At 38.5% G+C, this 21,161-nt stretch overlaps 1 protein-coding gene across 4 annotated transcripts in view; it reads right to left on the reverse strand.

Annotated features, from left to right (window-relative positions):
- Positions 1 to 21,161, reverse strand: part of Zdhhc8 (zinc finger DHHC-type containing 8) — a 297,113-nt gene that overhangs the window by 242,801 nt on the left and 33,151 nt on the right. The window contains exon 2 of one of the 4 annotated variants that reach the window (XM_068226294.1): positions 19,630 to 19,796. The exons of 2 other annotated variants lie outside the window; for them this stretch is intronic. In XM_068226294.1, coding sequence (XP_068082395.1) covers positions 19,630 to 19,673 — 44 coding nt within the window. In that variant the 5' untranslated portion in view covers positions 19,674 to 19,796. Of the gene's footprint in view, positions 1 to 19,629; positions 19,801 to 21,161 lie in introns of all 4 variants that reach the window. One more of the 4 variants, XM_068226293.1, reaches the window with a different exon arrangement.

Raw genomic sequence — 21,161 nt, forward strand, 5'->3', positions numbered from 1 at the left:
GAGGAGTTGTCAGCCCTTATTTCATTGAAAGATATAACAAAGGAACTGGACATTTTTACATGTAGTGAGCAAGCTGTTGACAGTGTTGGACTGTCTTTGTTCAACCTTATGTCCGTAGCAATGGAAGAAGGACCATCTATGCTGGATCATAAAAATGGATTAGTTGGATGTCTAAAGGACAGATTGGAAGAACGTAATGCTTCTCATGAATTCTGGTGTACTGCAGAATACATTACAGAATTGATGTGCTAAACATGCAACACTTAGCAATGTTATGGCACAGTTGTGAAGATCACTATCAAAGCTCCGATTCATTAACTTTTAAAATCTTATCTCGAGGAGTGCTGTAAGCAAATTGGAGGCCTACCAAATAGTTCCAAAAAGTGTTAGTGGTGTCAAGGTAAGAAGGAACTGGATCAGTTTTTTGAACAGGAAGGACAGACTGCAGTGCATAGACGTGATAGCCTTTTCCAGAATTTTGAGTTAAAAACTGGCTTTGGGCCAGCTGATTTAACAAGGCAATTAAATGTCTTAAACCTCTACCTTCAGGGCAGAGTTCAGATAATTAGTGAAAACAAGCCTTATGGACATAAGTTAACCATCAGGGAAAAATCACATTTTCTTGAGTCGTCTACAGTATTGTCACCCAATTACAAACATGAATAATTATGAAAAAATATCAGAAATTAGTTATGAATTTCAGATTTCAAGATACTGCAATTCTCCAGTCCAATATCAGCACATCTGCAACACCATATTCAGTGAATACTGACATTGTTCTAATGTCACTGCAACTGGAAGTCATTAATTTACAAAATACCGACTTGAAATAGAGCTTCCAAAGAATCAAGGATATATCTACCATTTAAAGAAACTTCCCTGAGACAAAATTCCCTTGCTAGCATAAATATGCTGCTGGGATGCTGAGCATATTTGGACATGCTGATGTATGAGAACAGTTTTCTTATATATAACCTCTAAGTTTTGTTCAGTCTGTTGAAACAGTCTCCTCTGAATTATTTAAAGGTTGTGTGTTAGACTATGCCTCCAAATACTGCAAAATTAATGAGAAAGGAACAAGGAAGTAAACCTCAATACAGTGTTGAGCATGGCATACTACTTTGCATACTACTAAACAAGATGTACAGTTTAGTTTGTATATTGTGTAGAAGAATCTAAATTGACAAAAAACTTGGCTGTTTTCAAGTTTTCCATGTACAGCACACTTCCAATTATCTCATCTAAGTGGAACCAAGACAACTTCGGATAAGAAAAAGCCTCTGATAATACAGAGATGATATGCTAGCAGGTCATTAATGATGAGAAAAGTGCTTAAATCTGTTTATTACAACATAATTCCTTGAACTTACATTGAATACTTTATATAGTTTAATCATATTACAATATTAAAGAAGAAATTTATTTCTTGAAAATGTCTTCCGAAGTTTTTGTACTAACCTCTTGCCTCTCTTGGACCCTCCAATGTAACACCAAAGCTGTAGAGGCAGTAGATTGAATGGTATACTATACTTGCTGTTAAATGTAGACTATAGCTGCAATGATCACCTTCAGTCCCTAAGAATGTGATATTTTTGGGGTGCTCTAACCAGCACTGTGCTCCTGATAATTTCATCTAGGATTAATGACCATATCACTAAGTTTACACAAGGAATATTTTATTTCACCACCTATTCAATACAATTCATTCCACTGTTGTGTGGTCAAATGAACATACAAACTACCTGATTTTTATAGGACATCAGCCTTATTTAATCCTAAAAACAAAATTTGGGCTTAAGACCTTATCAAATTTACATAAATTGTATTGACGAACTCTTAATAGTATTGACACTGTGAATTCATTAAATTTACATTACAAAGATATTAGATAAAACATACGTACACATACTAAAATCACTTTGAAAATTATAATGCTCGTCTAAAAGAATTTTGCGTCATATTATTTCTTAAAAATAACTCCCTGCGAACCATGTGACCTTGCCGCGGTGGGGAGGCTTGCGTGTCCCAATGAAGCAGATAGCGAAACCGCAGGTGCAACCATATCGGAAGGGTATCTGCTGGAGAGACCAGACTAATGAATGGTTCATCGAAAAGGGGGTAGCAGCCTTTCGGAAGTTGAAAGAGCAGCAGTCTAGATAATTGACTGATACGGCCTTATAATAGTACTCGACATGGCTTAGCTGTGTTGATACTGCTACACGGTTGAAAGCAACGGGAAACTACAGCCGTAACTACCTCCTGAGGACATGCAGCTCTCTCTGTATGAATGATGTACTGATGATTGCTTCCTCCCGGGTAAAATATTCCGGAGGTAAACTAATCCCCCATTTGGGGACTACACGAGAGGGGACGATCATCAGGAAGATGGATACTGACATTCTGCGAGTCGGAGCGTGGAATGTTAGAAGTTTGAATCGTTGTGGTAGGTTACAGAATCTGAAAAGGTAGATGGATAGATGGATAGATGGCAGGAAGAATAGGATTTTTGGTCAGGCGACTACCGAATTATCAACACAAAATCAAATAGGGGAAATGCAGGAGTTGGTTTAATAATGAATAAGAAAATAGGGCAGCGGGTAAGCTACTACGACCAGCATAGTGAAAGAGTGATTGTCGTCAACATAGACACCAAACCAATGCCCACCAAAATAGTGCAGGTGTATATGCCTACTAGTTCAGCGGATGATGAGGAAATCGAAAGAATATATGAAGAGATAGAAGATTTAATACAATATGTAGAAAGTGGCGAGAATCTAATTGTGATGGGAGACTGGAATGCAGTGGTAGGCCAAGGAAGAGAAGGGTAATACAGTATTTGGATCGGGACAAAGGAACAAAAGAGGAAGTCGACTGGTTGAATTCTGCACTGATCATAATTTAGTCCTTGCCAATACTTGGTTCAAACACCACAAATGATGGCTGTATACGTGGACGAGACCTGGAGACACTGAAAGGTATCAAATAGATTTCATTATGATTAGGCAAAGATTCAGAAACCAGGTGTTGGATTGTAAAACTTTCCCAGGAGCAGACGTGGACTCTGACCACAACTTGTTGGTCATGAAATGCCATCTGAAGTTGAAGAAATTGAAGAAAGGAAAGAATGCAAAAAGATGGGATCTAGACAAGTTGAAAGAAAAGGGTGTGAGGGATTGTTTCAAGGAACATATTGCACAAGGGCTAAATGAAAAGGCTGAAGGAAACAATAGTGGAAGAGTGGATAGTCATGAAAAATGAAGTCAGTAGGGCTGCTGAAGAAATGTTAGGAAGGAAGAAAAGATCAACTAAGAATCAGTGGATAACTCAGGAGATACTAGACCTGATTGATGAACGACGAAAATACAAGAACACTAGAAATGAAGAGGGCAGAAAAGAATACAGGCGATTAAAGAATCAAGTGGATAGAAAGTGCAAGGTAGCTAAGGAAGAATGGCTGAAGGAGAAGTGCAAGGATGTCGAAGGCTGTATGGTCCTGGGAAAGGTAGATGCTGCATACAGGAAAATCAAGGAAACCTTTGGAGAAAGGAAATCTAGGTGTATGAATATTAAGAGCTCAGATGGAAAGCCACTTCTAGGGAAAGAAGACAAAGCAGAAAGATGGCAGGAGCATATCCAACAGTTGTATCAAGGTAAAGATGTAGATAATTTGGTTCTGGAACATGAAGAGGCTGTTGATGCTGATGAAATGGGAGACCCAATTTTGAGGTCAGTTTGACAGAGCTGTGAGTGACCTAACTAGGAACAAGGCACCTGGAATTGATGATATTCCCTCTGAATTACTGACTGCCTTAGGAGAAACCAGCATGGCAAGGTTATTTCATTTGGTGTGCAAGATGTATGAGACAGGAGAAGTCCCATTCGATTTTCGGCAGTATGTTGTTATACCTATTCCCAAGAAAGCCGGTGCTGACAGGTGTGAAAACTATCGCACCATTAGTTTAGTATCTCATGCCTGCAAAATTTTAACACGTATTTACAGAAGAATGGAAAAACAAGTTGAAGCTGAGTTGGGAGAAGATCAATTTGGCTTCAGAAGAAATGTAGGAACACATGAAACAATCCTGACTTTAGTCTGATCTTAGAGGATCGAATCAAGAAGGACAAGCCCACATACATGGCATTCGCAGATCTAGAAAACGCATTCGATAACGTTGATTGGACCAAGCTATTTAAGATTCTGAAGATGATAGGGATCAGATACCGAGAACGAAGAATTATCTACAATCTGTATAAAAATCAGTCTGCAGTGATAAGAATCGAGGGCTTTGAAAAAGAAGCAGCGATCCAGAAAGGAGTGAGGCAAGGCTGCAGTTTGTCCCCCCTCCTTTTCAATGTTTACATAGAACAGGCAGTAAAGGAAATCAAAGAGAAATTTGGAAAGGGAATCACAGTCCAAGGAGAGGAAATCAAAACCTTGAGATTTGCAGATGATATTGTTATTTTATCTGAGACTGCAGAAGATCTCGAGAAGTTGCTGAATGGTATGGACGAAGTCTTGGGTAAGGAGTACAAGATGAAAATGAATAAGTCCAAAACAAAAATAACGGAGTGCAGTCAAATGAAGGCAGGTGATGCAGGAAATATTAGATTAGGAAATGAAGTCCTGAAGGAAGTAGATGAATTTTGTTACTATGGTTTTTACCCAGCATATCAAGGTATCTTAAACCGTATCACCTTCAATTTGACGACGTATTTTTATCTCTGTTTTTTAAAAACAGATCTCAACTTCAACATACATATTTTATCATACTATTCCTATTCATTGAAGCCTTGGGTTCAATTCTGGTCCACAAGCGTAACATATTGTTCAAGCTTTTTATGAAAAGGATCCATTTCAGAGTCAGACATGAATTATTTTTAAGAAATAATATGACGCAAAATTCTTTTAGACGAACATTTTAATTTTCAAAATGATTTTAGTATGTGTACATATGTTTTATCTAATCTTTGTAATGTAAATATAATGAACCCACAGTGTCAATACTATAAGGAGTTCGTCAATACAATTTTCATAAATTTCATATGGTCTTCAGACCAAATTTTGTTTTTAGGATTAAATAAATCTGATGATGCCCTATAAAATAGGGGTGAAACATGTACCTTAAAAATCTGGTAGATTCTACCATCATCATCATCATTTGACGATGCAACAGTGGAATTTATTGTATTGAATAGGTGGCGTAATAAAATATTCCTTGTGTAAACTTAGTGATATAGCCGTTTTCAATACGGAACAATGACGAGAATAATGGTTTGTAATTAATGACCATATCAAAGATAGTCTCGTCTGTCAACTCCATTTGTTGATCTTGGTTACACTACTCAAGGAAGTCTTCATTTTCGATTGTCATTTGCACTGGTAGCACATTGGCGAATTGGTCAAGTTGAGACATTTTCATTGTCCGATCCCGGCAAGTTTCTTTAGATTACTCTAAGCTTTCTCCATGATCTTTGAAGTGTCGAGTTCTTAACATCATCCCACACCGCCGCAATCCAGTATGAAACATCTTTCACAGGTGTACGAGGAGAGGCTTTTTTTTTTGTTTTGTTTTTACGTAAGTAGCGTTTTGATACAAGATAAAAAGTAATAATTTTTTTACTTTTTTTTTTACACGCAAGCCTGTACCTTAAAATACTACTCAACATAAGTTCAAGCATATTAAGGCACTTATATTGCGAAACCAGCTTCTGAATTCCATCCACATAGAAATCTGCTGCCTGATCTGCCAGCCACTGCTCCACAGTCGTTTTTAGGTCATCGTCATGGTACTGACCTCCTAAATGCTTTTTCAAGTGCAGGAACAAGTGGTAGTCACTACACACTAGGTCACGACCATACGGAGGGTGATCAAATTGTCCCCAACCAAATGAAGCGATGAAGAGTTGTGTTTGATTAACTGTGTTAGGTGTGAGCAAAAGAATCTCCCTTGTGAGCATGCCTTGCCATTTGTTTGGGATCGCGCGAGCACAACTTGCGATAATCTAAGTATCCTGACACAATTTCATAAAGAACACTCCTCGAAATTTCAGGCAACTCATAAGTTAATGACAAAATCGTAAGGCATCCATTTTCTCGAACCTTTGCATTAACTTTTCGCAGCAAGTCTTCAGTAATGACAGACGGTCGCTCACTACACTTCTCGTCATGGACATTAGTATGGCCTACTTTAAATGCTCTAACCCATTTTCTTACCATTCCTTTGCTCATAGTGTGTTCTCCATACACTAACCTGCCGATGAATTTCAACAGTTTTCGTGCCTTTTATATTTAGAAAACGTATCACAGCGCGTACTTCAAAATCGGTGGGACCGTTAATTTTCAATGTGTATAAACAAACATAAATATGGGTGAAAGCTTCCATAATGGAGTTTGTGGCTAGCCTACAGATGTATGTACCGAGCGCGCATGCTCTGAACAAAGACCGAAGCACTTCAGCGGCCATATTAAAAAACTGTACATGCTTAGAAAACATGCTTCGTATTTTTGAAAAAAATTCAGAGCTTCCCTTATTTCCATCCATTCATTCGATTTGGAAATCAACACCTGAAGAAGCTTCTGCCTGTAGTTTCCTTATATTTTCTCAACACCACCTTGATACAGGGGTTGTATTAGTGAGGTTACATTAGGTGGCAAGAACATGGCTTCAATGTTGTTGCTACGAAGTCAGTTGGTGTCCAGGTGTGAAGGCACATTTGCCGCTTTTCTAGGGAATTTTTCTTACTAAGAATGTCTCAACCATAGGAACAAATTCCTTGAAAAAGCATTAATTTAAATGTGTGCCGTCCATCCAAGCACTTTTATTTTTTATTTCTGTACATGGTGGATAGACAATCGACATTAACATTTTAAGAGTAAGCAATAATTTTCATTTTTGCCCGTATTGATCGATGTAACTCACTTGGTTTGTAACCTGAAGTTTTTATTCCACCTAATCAATACAATTTATTTTTTACGAATAGGACTAGTTTCGACCATATGACTGTCATCTTCAGCTATTCAATTATACAAGTTAAACTAAAATAAGGACACAATCATTAAATAACATGGGGTTTGTAAACTCTGAGCTAAAAGTTTAAATACATTGTGAAACGCTTCAGTCCACATTAAAATTCTTGGATTTTCACCTGACACTAGTCTTCTGAAGTAATGAGAATAGACTAATTTAAAAAACTTTAGAGGGATGTCCAATTGTGTACAGGTTACATTAAACAAAATAACAAATGTTTTCAAAAATAATCAAAAGATTACAGGCAAAACAACCTAATAATGGTTGTTGAAATACTCAAAAACAATAGTTAAAACTGGGCTGTGAAGAAATGATTTCGCCTAGAACATGTTAAGTCTTATGAGAGAAACATGTATGTCACTGTCTGTTATTGATCCATAGTATGAATCTGATGTGGTTCGTAAAGCAGCTTAGCAGTCAAAATGATCAATCATCAAAGACGGAATATTTGAAGGATATCCCGATGTTCACCCTTGATAAAAAATCAATAAGTCCATAAATTAACTCGACCTAACCATTACTAGACTCAATGACTATCAGAAATTCAAAATTTTTGGGAAACCAACTCAAATTTCCGTCACTATCAGGGCAGATTCTGTGCACCCCAGCTCGCACAAAAAAAGTCTCGCACTATAGCATGATTAACAGAGCTTTTAACATCCCTATGTCCAGGTCCGTTCTTGAGGAGTAACTTTAATACAATCCGGCAGATAGCAGTAACCAATGGCTTCACATTATCGTTTATTAATAAACTTAGTAACAAAATCAAATTTATACCTAAAACACAAGTTAATTAGGGAGCCTAAACCTCAGAAATATTACACTGTTTTTACATATAACAGTAGCATTCATACTTTAAGCAACCCTTTGAAGAAATATAATTTTCAGTTAGCTTACAAAATCTCCAACAACTTTCATGAAATTCACAATTCTAGTTCACTAAATTTTGTCAAATTTGCACACTCAGGTGTTTACAGACTGAAATGTGCCGACTGTGAAAGTACGTACATTGGTCAAACAGGGTGATCTCTTAACATCCAGTGTATGGAACATGTAAACGCTGTCAAATATAATAGATACTCCACTTCGTGTTTACAGATTAAAGAAGATAACCATCACCTCTCCGCAATTGAACACGACGTGGACATTCTGTTTTTAATAAAAAAGGCCTACTCAATGACCCAGAAGAATATTTTATATTGTTAGATCAATATTCCAACCCCGAATTCAATCTGGATGAAATCTCTGAGAAGACCAATGTGGGGTATTTATGGATTCAATTATCCGCACGGTTTCTAAGTATTATGTCATGTCATAGTCATAGCAATGACCCTCCAAAATGTCTCCTCCTCAGCTCATTCCTCTTTCCCCTCTGTTGCTTCATTCTTCACCATGCCACTACTAGCTCCAAATTAGTGTCTGACAGCTGGGCCAGGTAACAGTAGTGTTGGCTACCGAATGCATGATTCGATGCAGTGTATCGATTCATTAAAGTGTCCGAGTGAATCGATTCACAGGAACAGCAAGTTCACGGCACACGATTCAGCTTACTCCCAGCGGACAGTGCTGAGCGGCGCACTCACTGGACGTTGACGGGGAGCCGAGCTTCCGCTGCAGGGAGACAGTGAATCATGGCACATCGAAAGAATCGTGAACGAGTGCGGCTCAGTGAGACACAAGATACACACGGCTCCTTATCGGCTCACTGGACACTGGCGGGTGGCGGAGAGCCGAGCTTCCGCTGCAGTGAGACGTACAGTGAACCATGGCACACCAAACGAATCGTGAACGACACAAGATACACACGGCTCCTTATCGGCACACTGGACAGTGGACACTGGCGGAGAGCCAGGCTTCCTCTGAAGCAATACATACAGAGCCAAGGTTACATTGAAAGAATAGTACGCTAAATGGACTCCCGAGCTCATTTGAAAATAATACCCACTTGCATTCAACTGTCCTCTTCTTACAGGGAGGTTTAAATAATAGATGGATTTATTTGCAGTGTTAAAAAGGTAGTCAAAACATAATTCTAAAGTAGCTAGTAAGTAGGTAGGCTATTAGGTTATACTATTTATTAGTTTAATGAATCTAAGTATTATAACTTAGTTGACATTTGACAATTAATTAACTCGACTCTAGCCTGCCCTATGACTATGAGTCATGCTCATGACCACTCAAAAGTACCCATTTTATATTGGGAAGAACGGCTCAGTATTGTCTCAGTTCATTTACCACATCGTTGCACAAGACTTCAATAATAAGTTGACAGTAAGTGAGCCGACCGACGCAATAACTTAACCAACAGTACGTTGAATAAGAAAACCAGTGGGCTACTGTACATCTCGGGTAGCCTATACAAAATATGACGATTTAAACAAATCTTCTGCTGATAGGAAAGTACAGTGCATATTTTCGAAAATGACTTAGCGAGTTGGACGTGCGGTTAGTATCGCGTAGCTATGCGCTTGCATTCGGGGGATGGCGAGTTTGAATCCCACCGTCGGCAGCCGTTAAGATGGTTTTCCGTAGTTTCCCATTTTTACAGCAGGAAATCCTGGGACTGTACCTTAATTAAGGCCATGGCTGCTACCTTCCTAATCCAGGACCTTTCCCATCCTGCGTCGCTGGAAACCTTCGATGTATTAGAGTGACTAGCATTTTTCTAAGAAAGGAGTTCATACTATGAAGACCAGATGGCAGCAGCGAACAATGAATGCTGTTGCTGCTGTCTTATCATTACATACTACATAGACCAGTGCAGGTTATTGTAAATAAAAAAAATGTGTGTGAATAAATTAATTCCATCCCCTGGTCTAAGGAGTTTGGACAGCCAAAGTAGGGGACTACCTGTAGGGGTGAAGTACAGTGGGGACTTCGAGGGCCCTGGGACCGCTACGGTAGCTGTGAAGGCCCTTCAGGAACTCTGAAAAGTGGTGGCAAAAGGGGCTCTGGTTAAGACGCAGTAGGTCGTTATGCTACTTAGGATCCAGAATGGGTAAAAAAAAAAATAGTAAATAAATAAATGCAATGTAAATATTAATCTTATACCAGTTGTATAGTATCATTTGAAGGAATTCCACATACAGTATATCAGTTGACTATATTTGTAAGTAGTGCAGGAGATATTATAAGTAGAATTTTGTAAACAATATAAATTTTTTAAGGATGAGCTGTGTGTTTAATAGAAAACATTGTTAGCGTAAATTGTATAATATTGTATTATAGGAAAATTTTCTTCTCTTGTTAATTTAATATTTAGTGCTTGACAATAATGTATTTTAGTGTACCATTTGGAATCCTCCGTGGCTCAGACGGCAGCGCGTCGGCCTCTCACCGCTGGATACCGTGGTTCAAATCCCGGTCACACCATGTGAGATTTGTGCTGGACAAAGCGGAGGCGGGACAGGTTTTTCTCCGGGTACTCCGGTTTTCCCTGTCATCTTTCACTCCAGCAACACTCTCCATTCTCATTTCATAGCATCTATCATTCATTAATAAATCACTTTGGGAGTGGCGACCCCATCGTACTAACAGCCTATATCTGCTTCATTCATTACATCCCTGACCCGGTCAAAGACTGGAAAACAGGTTGTAGGTTTTCATTTTCAGTGTACCATTTGCCACCGAGGTAGACACCTCATTTGCAAATAAAGAGATCTTGATTTTTTGATTTTGAGATGCAGTAGGAGCGGCGACTCTAATGTGCTGTGAATTGGATCACTGTATCAATTCAGTAACATGACCGGAATCAAATGAATCGATTCAGTAAAATGAATCGAATGTCCCATCACTAACACACAGCAACCTCAAAGGGTAAGCTCAACTTCCCGTTATTTGTTTACAAATTTTTCCCCCGTTTCTCTCTTAGCATTCATTAGTACATAGTTTTCCAATTCTTTCTCTTTTTAGACACCCCCATTTAACACCGTTAAGGACGGATGCAAACTCATTTTAAGAACATCCTTCAAATATTCCATCTTTGATGAATGATCACCGACTATTTAGGGGTTCTATAAACTACATACATCAGATTCATACTATGGATCATCAACAGACAGCGATATACATGTTACTCTCATAAGATGTGTTCTAGACAGAATTTTTTTCACAGCCCAAGTTTGAACTAGTGTTTTTGAGCATTTCAACAACCATTATTACAGAGTTCCCAGCCAGAAAGTCAAACTAATTTCCCTGACCAAAATATTGTATTTCCCTGACAAAAATTTGGTATTTGCACAATTTTTAACAGCCTCCCCAACACCCATTAGCTGTCTAACACTCACCTGTACACAATATTTATTACTCAAAGAGGAAATAAAACATTTTGAACAGTAAAGTACATATAATTTCATAATGATCTGTAAGATAAATGTTCATACATTTTATTTATTTTGAATAATGACAGTATTACTATTAAAAATACTAATGAACACACAATGATAATATAAAAACAATTCAGCACAACAATAAAATTGCACACATTTTTTTTCTGGTTTCAAGTAGGCATATTTTATCTTCAATTCTGGCTTCACATTCTTTTCACTTTTTTTTGTCTTCCAACTTTCTTATTTCATCACTTATTGTTTGTTTCTCAGTTTTTTTTCTGTCCTCTTCCTTGATCTTCACACGTGTCTTCATGTAATCCTGGTATTTCTTATGAGCACATCTCACCGCTAACTTTCTATGATTAATTGGTATGCATATGACACCTCTACAGTACAAAACAGAATCATACACTTGTCTTTGTGTAATAATTGACTCCTCATGCATGTTTTCTGCCAACACTGATTTATTTATAGAAGGGAAAAAAAAAAACACATTCCACTGCAGCATTTCCATGAGACAGTATAAGACAAAGCTTTATTACTTGCCATAGTTCACTATACTGTGTTTCCTGCTAAAATGTCGGCAAAGAAAATGTCTAAACCTATACGATCATCAGATATTGAGATATATTCTTTGAATTTAGTTTCCAAAGCTTACTTTGATTCACAACATAGAGAAATGTATTGTGCTTTAGTCCTATCGGCCACATTTTCAGTTATTCTGCTAGCTTCATACAACACTTCCAAGACCTATTCCATTCGGGTCTGACGAAGACTTGGTTGCTGATATATTATATATGGGTTCAACTTCATACGACCTTTCACTTGTCTATACTTTAAAGCAGGGTCAGACAACTGGCTGGCGTGTGATGTGAGAGAGCCCGTGTGACGTCGGAGAGCCCATGTGACGTAAGAGCGCGGAAGGTGGGGAGCCGCTGTCGTAGAGTGAGACAAAGATACAGCCTCGCTTTGTAGTAAACACGTGCAGTGCCGTACGTAGTGGTGGTGTTAGTGATACAGTCTGGTGACATGACTGGGCCAAATCATATTTTTCAGTTCCCTACATTTCTCTTTTCTATTGACGTACCCTCTACACAATTTAAACGAATGTTTGGGGTCATTGTCCTGCTGCAGAACAAACCCACGACCAATAAACCCCTTGCAAGATGGAACTGCATTGTTGACCAGTATCCTGTGATATCCTTCCTTCTTTAATGTTCCATTAATTCGCACTAGATCACCGACTTTATCACCCGCAAAACATCCCCACACCATGACAGACCCTCCACCATGCTTCACCGTAGGTGTCACACACTGACTCTTCATACGTTCTCCACGAAGTCGACGAACAAACATTCGACAATGGCTCCCAAATACTTCAAACTTCGATTAATCCGTGAATAATATCTTGGACCATTGCTGCAGGCTCCAGTTTTTATGTTGTTGTGCCCACTGCATTCTTTTCACCTTATTTTGTGTCCGTAATAAAGGTTTTTGGCCGCTATACACCCCTTTAAACCTCGTTCACGAAGACGGCGTTGCACTGTTGAAAAAGAGATTGGAGTAGGTCGCATATTATTGACTTCCTCGCAAATTGCAGGTGCCATACGAGTCCTCTGACGTTTACTCTGTACACATATGAACTGATCTTTCCTGTATGATGTTACACGGGGTCTTCCAGATCGCGAAACACTTTCATTGGCACCGGTTTGCTTGAACCGCTGCAATGTATACACCACTGCAGATTGGGCTATGCCAACTTTTGTTGCTATTGTCCCGCTAGCATACTCTTCGTGATGCAGAGCTAAAATTACAGCACGTTTTTCAGTTCCAATCTCCTGCTTCCGTCCCATTTGGAGGTAATATGGTATGCACCTGATCAGATACACAAACACACTGCTAGCTGCACACAGTGTACTGAAAACTAATGTGAACTGCTTGTTACACAGACAGCTGAAGGAATGAGGCCTATTCAAGGGGAAACGTCTTGGGTCAAGACACGTCAGTGTTGTTGTGGTTACTCATCAGCGACCCTCCATGTGGAGAACCGGTCAAATACACAACAGAGTCATTCCGTCTTTACATGTTTATGCTCGTTTTATTATCAGAACAGGGCTATGATAGATTATTTAAAACTACATCTCTGTTTTAACCACAAATCCATAGTTGTGATAGGTGATCGAAAACTTTTGACCGGTAGTGTACATTTATGGAGCGACAAAACGTGCCAGTCCCCGAACTGCAAGATCGCAGGTGGATTTGTGACCTTGCATTTATTGCAGATTTAACAGGTCATTTGAACATTCTGAATGTTTCTCTCCGGGGAAAGGGTTTACTAATTACAAAAATTAAAATTGTGTCTGTGGGAGGGTCAGTTCATGAACAGAACTATTCCACATTTTTAAAAACTGCTTACAGTGTTTGAATGTGCTACAGCTGAGGATATTGATAGGTATGTCAAAATCATTTTAAAAAACCTTTATTCGGAATTTGATCCTAGATTTAACAATTTGGAGTATCTGGAAACTGATTTGCAACTTTTAACCATGCCATATTCAGTTGTTGCAGATAACGTTGATTCAGACCTACAATTAGAGTTAATAGATTTACAGTGTGATAGAGAACTAACAGATAAATTTGTAAATATGAAGGATTTGTGTGACTTTTATAGACATTCTTCACAAAAAAAGTTTTCCCCGATTGCATAGGTTTGCAGCAAGAATGTTGAGGATTTTCTGTTCCACGTATGCCTGTGAATGACTCTTCTATTTTTAAAACAACGAAACCAAAACAGAGTAGCCAGTTGTCAGATCACAATTTGAAGTGAGCTCTTAAACTTGAGCGTTTCTCAAACATTAACTCCAAATATTGAAAAATTAGTCAACGACAAAAGACTACAAAAATCAAGGAAAACCACGAGTGGCAACTGAGTATCGATATCATGAGGTAAAACATAGGTTTTGAGTTTACAGATTACTCTTTGTACTATTTTTGTTGTAAAACTGTACCGTTTGTTACTATTAGCGCTCTTTTTACAGTGGATGATATTGTAAAACAGCAATTTTTTGTTCAATATCAGTTCCGAAGGTGCACCGAAAAAAACAGGTTTAGTTTGTATATGTAGAAATAAAGTTGCTTCATAACTCTTATGCTACTTCATAACAAAGTTACGTTACAATACCGTATGTGGAGAGAAATATGTACAACACATACCGCATTGTACTACCTGCAGCCCTTGGGCCTCCCCACACGAATGACATATTTCCCCTCGCCCCTCTAGCCTTCACTTCTCAGTTACAGTACTAAGTACTTCGTTTCGCTGCCTGAGCAGTGTGTGACGTGTTACCTGACATCACACGTATACGCAGCTGGCTGACCCTGCTTTAAAGTACTCTTATCCAACAGTTTCGTCACAACTGCCACTAATATTTTCTGACATTCATGTTTAAAGCCAAGAATTTCTCTCTCTCTCTCTCTCTCTCTCTCTCTCTCTCTGATAATTTTAGTTCTTTAACCCAAGATTACTAAGCTCTTCTATGAAGTACATTATCACTAAGCATTCATCTATCAGACCACGAAAAAAAAAAAAAAAAACCTTTCCATAACACTTACAATTACTTTATTTAAAACTTAATAACTAACCCAGCATGTATAACATTCTATGTACAAACAGATTTTTCCATTTCTGACAAATTTGTCTCATTTCAACACTCAGCACACGTTGATCAGTGGTCATTGCACATGGCTAGATAGCAAACAGTACAATAAAACCGCGTCATTCTTCGTAGCTTTGGGGGACAAAATGCAAATTTTCTTTTTGCCAAGTTGTGCTTTGTCTGGTCTGATCTCACAGATCATACCACGTAATGACCGCTGCAAAGTTGGATGCGTAAGGCGGAGCTGGAGGTGAGGTCTAATCAGGTCACCACTTAACTGCTGCGCGAATGCGCTTCTCGAAATTGGTTTTTCTCCCTTTCCGAGGATGTTGTGGCAGAGCAAAATATATCCATTCACTAAGAACATATTGATCACATTGAAGAATACACATAGAGGCCAGTGCTGGGTCTTTCTACTGCAGTTCATACTGCTAAGCATTCGTACGAAAGAGTCTGTTGCACCTTTTATTTTGTTACAAAATTCAATTGCTGCAGGTTTGCCACTGTTATCCCTTATTTCTATGTCCTCGTGAGTAGTGGACAGCAGAACGACTTTCCATTGCTTTGGTTTGTACGATACAAGAGTTTCTGGTCCATCAAAACAAAACATTGACGTGCTGATTTTTCACTTCTTCACTTCTTTCTTATTGTTCCTATAACTGTCAGACAGTAAGGTGGTTTCAAAAGGTCTTCAGCCAGTGGGATAGAGGTAAACCAATTGGTCATGGTTACATTCCTATTCAAACCATGGATGGTCACAGTCAGTTCTTTTACAAAATAATGAGCGAGAGGTTGACCAGACATTTTCGTACTTTTCTCCAAATACGGCTTAGTATCAATCATATATTTGGTCCCAACGTAGCTCAACATAACAATCTTAATTCCGTCCACAAAATCCAACGCATTGTTCGTCAATGATTGTGTAACTTCATGGCTTGTATGAGTCTCGACAATTCTTTATAAACTCATTCTCGAATGGCTGCAAACTTGTCATTCGTCGTCTCTCTACCCTAGTAGATTTGCCATCGAATCTAAGAAACTTCAACAGAGAATCAAAACTCTCACTTGACATTGTCACCTTATTTCTGTAACCACAGAAAGTTGAATCAAACAGCTCTCTTGTAGGAAGATGATTGGTTTTCATGGCTGCTGATAACACAAGTATACCAAAAAGAGCATTGATTTCTTCCCTGCTTGTTTGAGAAATTGCTGCACTAACTGTAGCGTAGTTACAACTCTGAACTTGTATTTCCTCATTCGTGTGTTGTACCAGTTTATCTGAAATGAAATCGTCGAAGAAAATGATTTCATGTGTGTTAAAACATTTCTGGCTTCTCCTAAAGGGGTTTGCTGTATATGAATTATGCTCCTGGCGGGTGTCCAGGTATTACGGTTTCTTGATGAAAGTGGTGACCATTTGTGTTTATTTCTCCCTCGTAGATTGGTCTTATTAGGGACTACAACATTCAGATACCCAGCATTGGAGACAATCAGGTTTGAATTGTTATTAGTCGAATCAAGGTCCTCATCAGAGTATGCTGGTTCAGGATCACGTCTTCTTTTTCTTCCCAACTCGTCAGAATCATAGGAATCTTCTAACTGTGGGTTATATTATGGGTCAGATTTTCTGTCAGTTAATTCGATGTCCTCCTCTTCAAGCCATCCTCCGGTTCACTGCACGTCTTTCCAGTTACTGCTGTGTTGTCACCAGTGTCATCTACTTCTGTCAAAAGTTGTAGTATTGTGTGTGGGTCCTCTCTGATATTCTCTGCCATCTGAAATGTATTTCAATTATCTGGAGTGACTTCCCGATTTCAACACAAAATTACAGCTAATGAGAACAGAACAATGAAACTATATATTCATCTTCTTTCCCTTTGTGCCGTTAGGCGTTGGGACATTTCAGCCATTTATTAAAGTTTCTTCTGTCATGCGCCAGTCTCTGAACCTCACCCAGGGTCTTCCCTCGCTTCCTTATCAGTCCCAAGATGTACTCCTCCCATTCAATCAGTGGCCTCCCTCGTGTTGTTCTTCCTGTTGGTCTGGCTCGCCACACCTGCTTCGCTTTCCTTTCATCTTCCATTCTTTCTAGGTGTCCAATCCAGCCGGTCAGGTCAGGAATATCCTGCTACCGTATGTGACAGTAGATGGTACAACCTGCGACTGTCTGGCCAAGGGTCAGGCGACCTTTACCAAACCTGACAACCAGAAAGGGGACCAACAGCTACGGGCGTAGGATTTCCCCCTTTTGGAGGCCAGATGAAGCCTTTGTGCACACAAATTCATCAGAAGGTGGCAGTCAATGGCTATGAAGGCGGAAGAAGGAACCTTGTAAACACCTCAACGGCGGAGCAGGCAGAGGAACTGTGAACCACAAACTGCTGCCTTGCACATAGGGAATGGACCCCAAAGGCTAAGGGAAGATACCCTGACAGAAAACGGGCTGGCATGACAGCTAAGAGGGCAGCCCCCTCATCATGGTAGTTTCCGTAGGGCTAATAACCCACGTGGAGCGAAATTAACTATTCAGAGAAACGTGAAAGTAGCCGGATGGATAACAAGGGAATTATATATTCAGATGTTAATAATGGAAGTACTCACTGTCACAGTGTGCAATAAGCTTTTCTTTTTCTTTTTTTTTTTTTTTTTTAGAATATGCAGAGTAAGTAAATAAATAAATAAATAAATAAATAAATAAATAAATAAATGCTCAATTACGTATACAATATAAAAGTAACGTCACTGAGCATTCGTACCTCAGACGACTGGGTCCCCATAGAGACGAAATGAAGTAACATACGGTGACACAACTGTTCTCTACAAGGTTAGGACTCACACAAAGGAAGCTAGAGAGAAAGTGAAGATAATACTTTTGTGGAAGGGGAAAGGGGTAAGCTTAGTAATCCAGGGTTATGTATCTTTTTCGTACCAAGTCCAACATCAACTTTACCTACCTCAACTAAGTTTGTTGGGTCCTGTAGATGAAGCAAAATCACACTCCTAATATCAATAGCATTTGCCATTTTCCTACGCTTGACAAAGTGATTCATCAAACTTCTTAATAGTTCATTCAAATGGAGCAAGTGGTTTGTTACTTTGAAATCGCCTGAGAAAAGGCTCACATTCCAAAGACATGGTTTTGAAAAATGCTATTTTGCATTTTATTAAAGGGTCTTGGATTTGTTCTTTAATATTTTTACAGGACTTAGTGTACTTTCTGGCAACTTAGCATTTGCAACAGATGCCTTGATATAGTGAAAAACTTCTAAGGCTCGTTCCAGACAACGAACATTTTCAAGCCATCGTACTGTATAATACTTCAGTGGGAACACTGTACTACCAGTCACTGCAGTGAACTGGGCCTGGCGAGCTGGTGAGTCTGAATAAATAATACATGTTACACAGGAATGAGTTCAGCTCCCAATTTACAGTCAATAAACCTGTTTTAATAGCTCCATTGATGACATGCAAACCCTACACTCCCAGGTTCAATAACTTTTTCCCATCAGGATTTTCTGTCACCATCTCCACTTCAAGCTTCCTGAGAAAGCTCAAGTTCACATTAGGCCCATCCATTGAGACCTGAAACAAGTTTTTTCTTCGAAGAGGTTGCAGTCCATGATTAAATTTCTGCAGGAGATCTTGGGCAGTAGCACGACCCAGAAAAACACTTGTGAGTGTTGATCATAGGATATAAACTTCATGGTTCTGATGCGTATTGAATTGTAATTACAATATAATTATTAATGTCATAATGGTCCACCTTTCAATACTATAATATGCAATATTCTAAATTACATTAATTAGGGACTAGCTTCGGCTGGGCCTGGCCATCTTCAGCCTTCATGTAAAACATCTATATATTTGTTTCATTTGTTTTATGTCAATTGTGTGCGTGTACATTTGTTTAGTTATTAGATGTTTTACATTAAGGCTGAAGATGGCCAGCCCCAGCCAAAACAAGTCCCTAATTAATGTAATTTAGAATATTGCATATTATAGCTTTGAAAGGTGGACCATTATGACATTAATTTAATAATTATACTGCAAGTGTTGATATCAAAAATCTGACAATGGGATCCATTTTTCCCTGTTGTACCTTATTGAGTGACTCACCAAAGGGAACAACATAGTCCTCACAAGTTTTCAAATTGTTTGTTAATAACTCGCTAAAATGTGGTGCAATGATTAATCACGTAGGAACACTTATTTTCAACAAAGGTGAATTTCAATGCAATTGCACTATCTGGGAACATAAGTTTAAATGTATCACGTATATCTGCACATGAACTGCTCTTGTATTTACGAACAACTTTTAATGCCCATAAAATTTTTATTAAATAAGAAGTAGCACAGTGTACCGACTTTCCACTTTCTATCCCTGCCTCAGTCTTTAGTGTTTCTGTTCAACTAACATGCGGTTTGACAGCGGCATTATCAAGAGATCCATATCCAATGTCTACACTTCCTGTTTCTGTTGAACTAGTAGCTACACTTCTTAATGCTGTTGAACTAGCACTAGGTTTGACAAAAAATGATGGCAATGATGGCTGTCTGTCTTGATTTAATATTCTGAAGCTGAGTGTGTTTTGGTCCAGTTCTATGTGAATGAATTACCTGGCGCCCCATATTGCTGACTTTAAACTTCTTTCTGCACACATTACAGTAGGCTTCAAATTTTATTGTCCGGTACATCACTGAGCCAGTCTACAAAATCTGGATTAAGGGTTGAATCCGGCCACTGATAACTGACAGTTCTTTTTCTTGCCATCTAATGCATACGCCTATCTGAAACAAAAGGAAAGCATGTTAAGTGTACACAAAAAATATATCAAAGCACAAATACATGTATCTAAGTAATGTAAAGATACCTTGTTGGGATAAAAATATACTTTTACAGCTTGGCATGGCCAGAGCTGCCAAACACTTCAGCATTTCAACAAACTTATCTTGTTTTAATGCTGCTATAGCCCGAAACACGTACAATTTTAATTTTTTTAAATAAAATTCAACTTACCTCATCAACTGATCACTTTTCCTTGCTTCGAACGATTCACAAGTTGCAGTTTGTCATCAGTATGAATTACCTGACACAAATTTGAGTAGAGTTCTGACTTTCCCTGACACACACCAATTTTTAAAAGACTTCCCTGACAATTTTGTAATTCCCTGACAATCATTAGGTTTTTTGCCTCCAATTTGAATACAATCTTTTGATTATTTTTAAAACATTTGTTACTTTGTTTGATGCAACTTGTATACAAAATGGAACATTCCCTATCAAGTTTTTTAAATTAGTCTATTCTCATTACTTCAGAACACTAGTGTCAAGTAAAAATCCAAGAATTTGAATGTGGACTAAAGTGTTTCACAATGTATTTATACTTTTAGCTCAGGGTTTACAAACCACATTTTATTTAATGATTGTGTCCCTTATTTTAGTTTAACTTGTATAAATGAATAGCTGAAGATGACAGAGTCAAATGGTCAAAACTAGTCCTATTCGTAAAAAATAAAATGTATTGATTAGGTGGAATACAACCACCAGGTTACAAACCAAGATTGTAAAAAGTTATTCATATTTTAAAATGCTCTTAGGTTCTTTGACTTTCCAATCAGGAGGGGTCTTAAAGGAGTTGGATGCACTGGCACAGGCTAAAATGGTCACACTTTTCTTAATGAGGGAATCTATTTCTGTAATATGTGATAGCCTAGCAAGCATCAATTTTTGAAAAAAATACTAAGTCTCTCATACTATAATGGTACTGCCGGTTCTAAGTAGCCTACGCAGTGGCCTCCATGGTATGCACTAGCATGTGTCTTGGTAGGTGTGCCAGATACCAACTGATGAGCCCAAATTGGCACACTGGGGCAAAATGTTGGCAACAGGAACTAATTATAAATTTACCCATTCGGGACAAAGATTTCAAGTTCCCTATGACGATCTATTTCCGTAACATATGGTTCAAAAGACAAAAATGTCATCAGAGGAAAGAATGCTTCAAGAAAACCTGTACTGAAAAGCAGCTGCTGGGTGCAAAACGAGCTACAAAGAATGTTTTACCACTGAATTAACAGGCAGTGTGCAAATGTTATTTTGTAATATGATATATTTTAGAACAGATTGCTGCTGGGAAAGGCAAAATAGG

The sequence above is a fragment of the Anabrus simplex genome, chromosome 2 (assembly GCF_040414725.1).
Source record: "Anabrus simplex isolate iqAnaSimp1 chromosome 2, ASM4041472v1, whole genome shotgun sequence".
In the NCBI taxonomy this organism is placed as follows: Eukaryota; Metazoa; Arthropoda; class Insecta; order Orthoptera; family Tettigoniidae; genus Anabrus; species Anabrus simplex.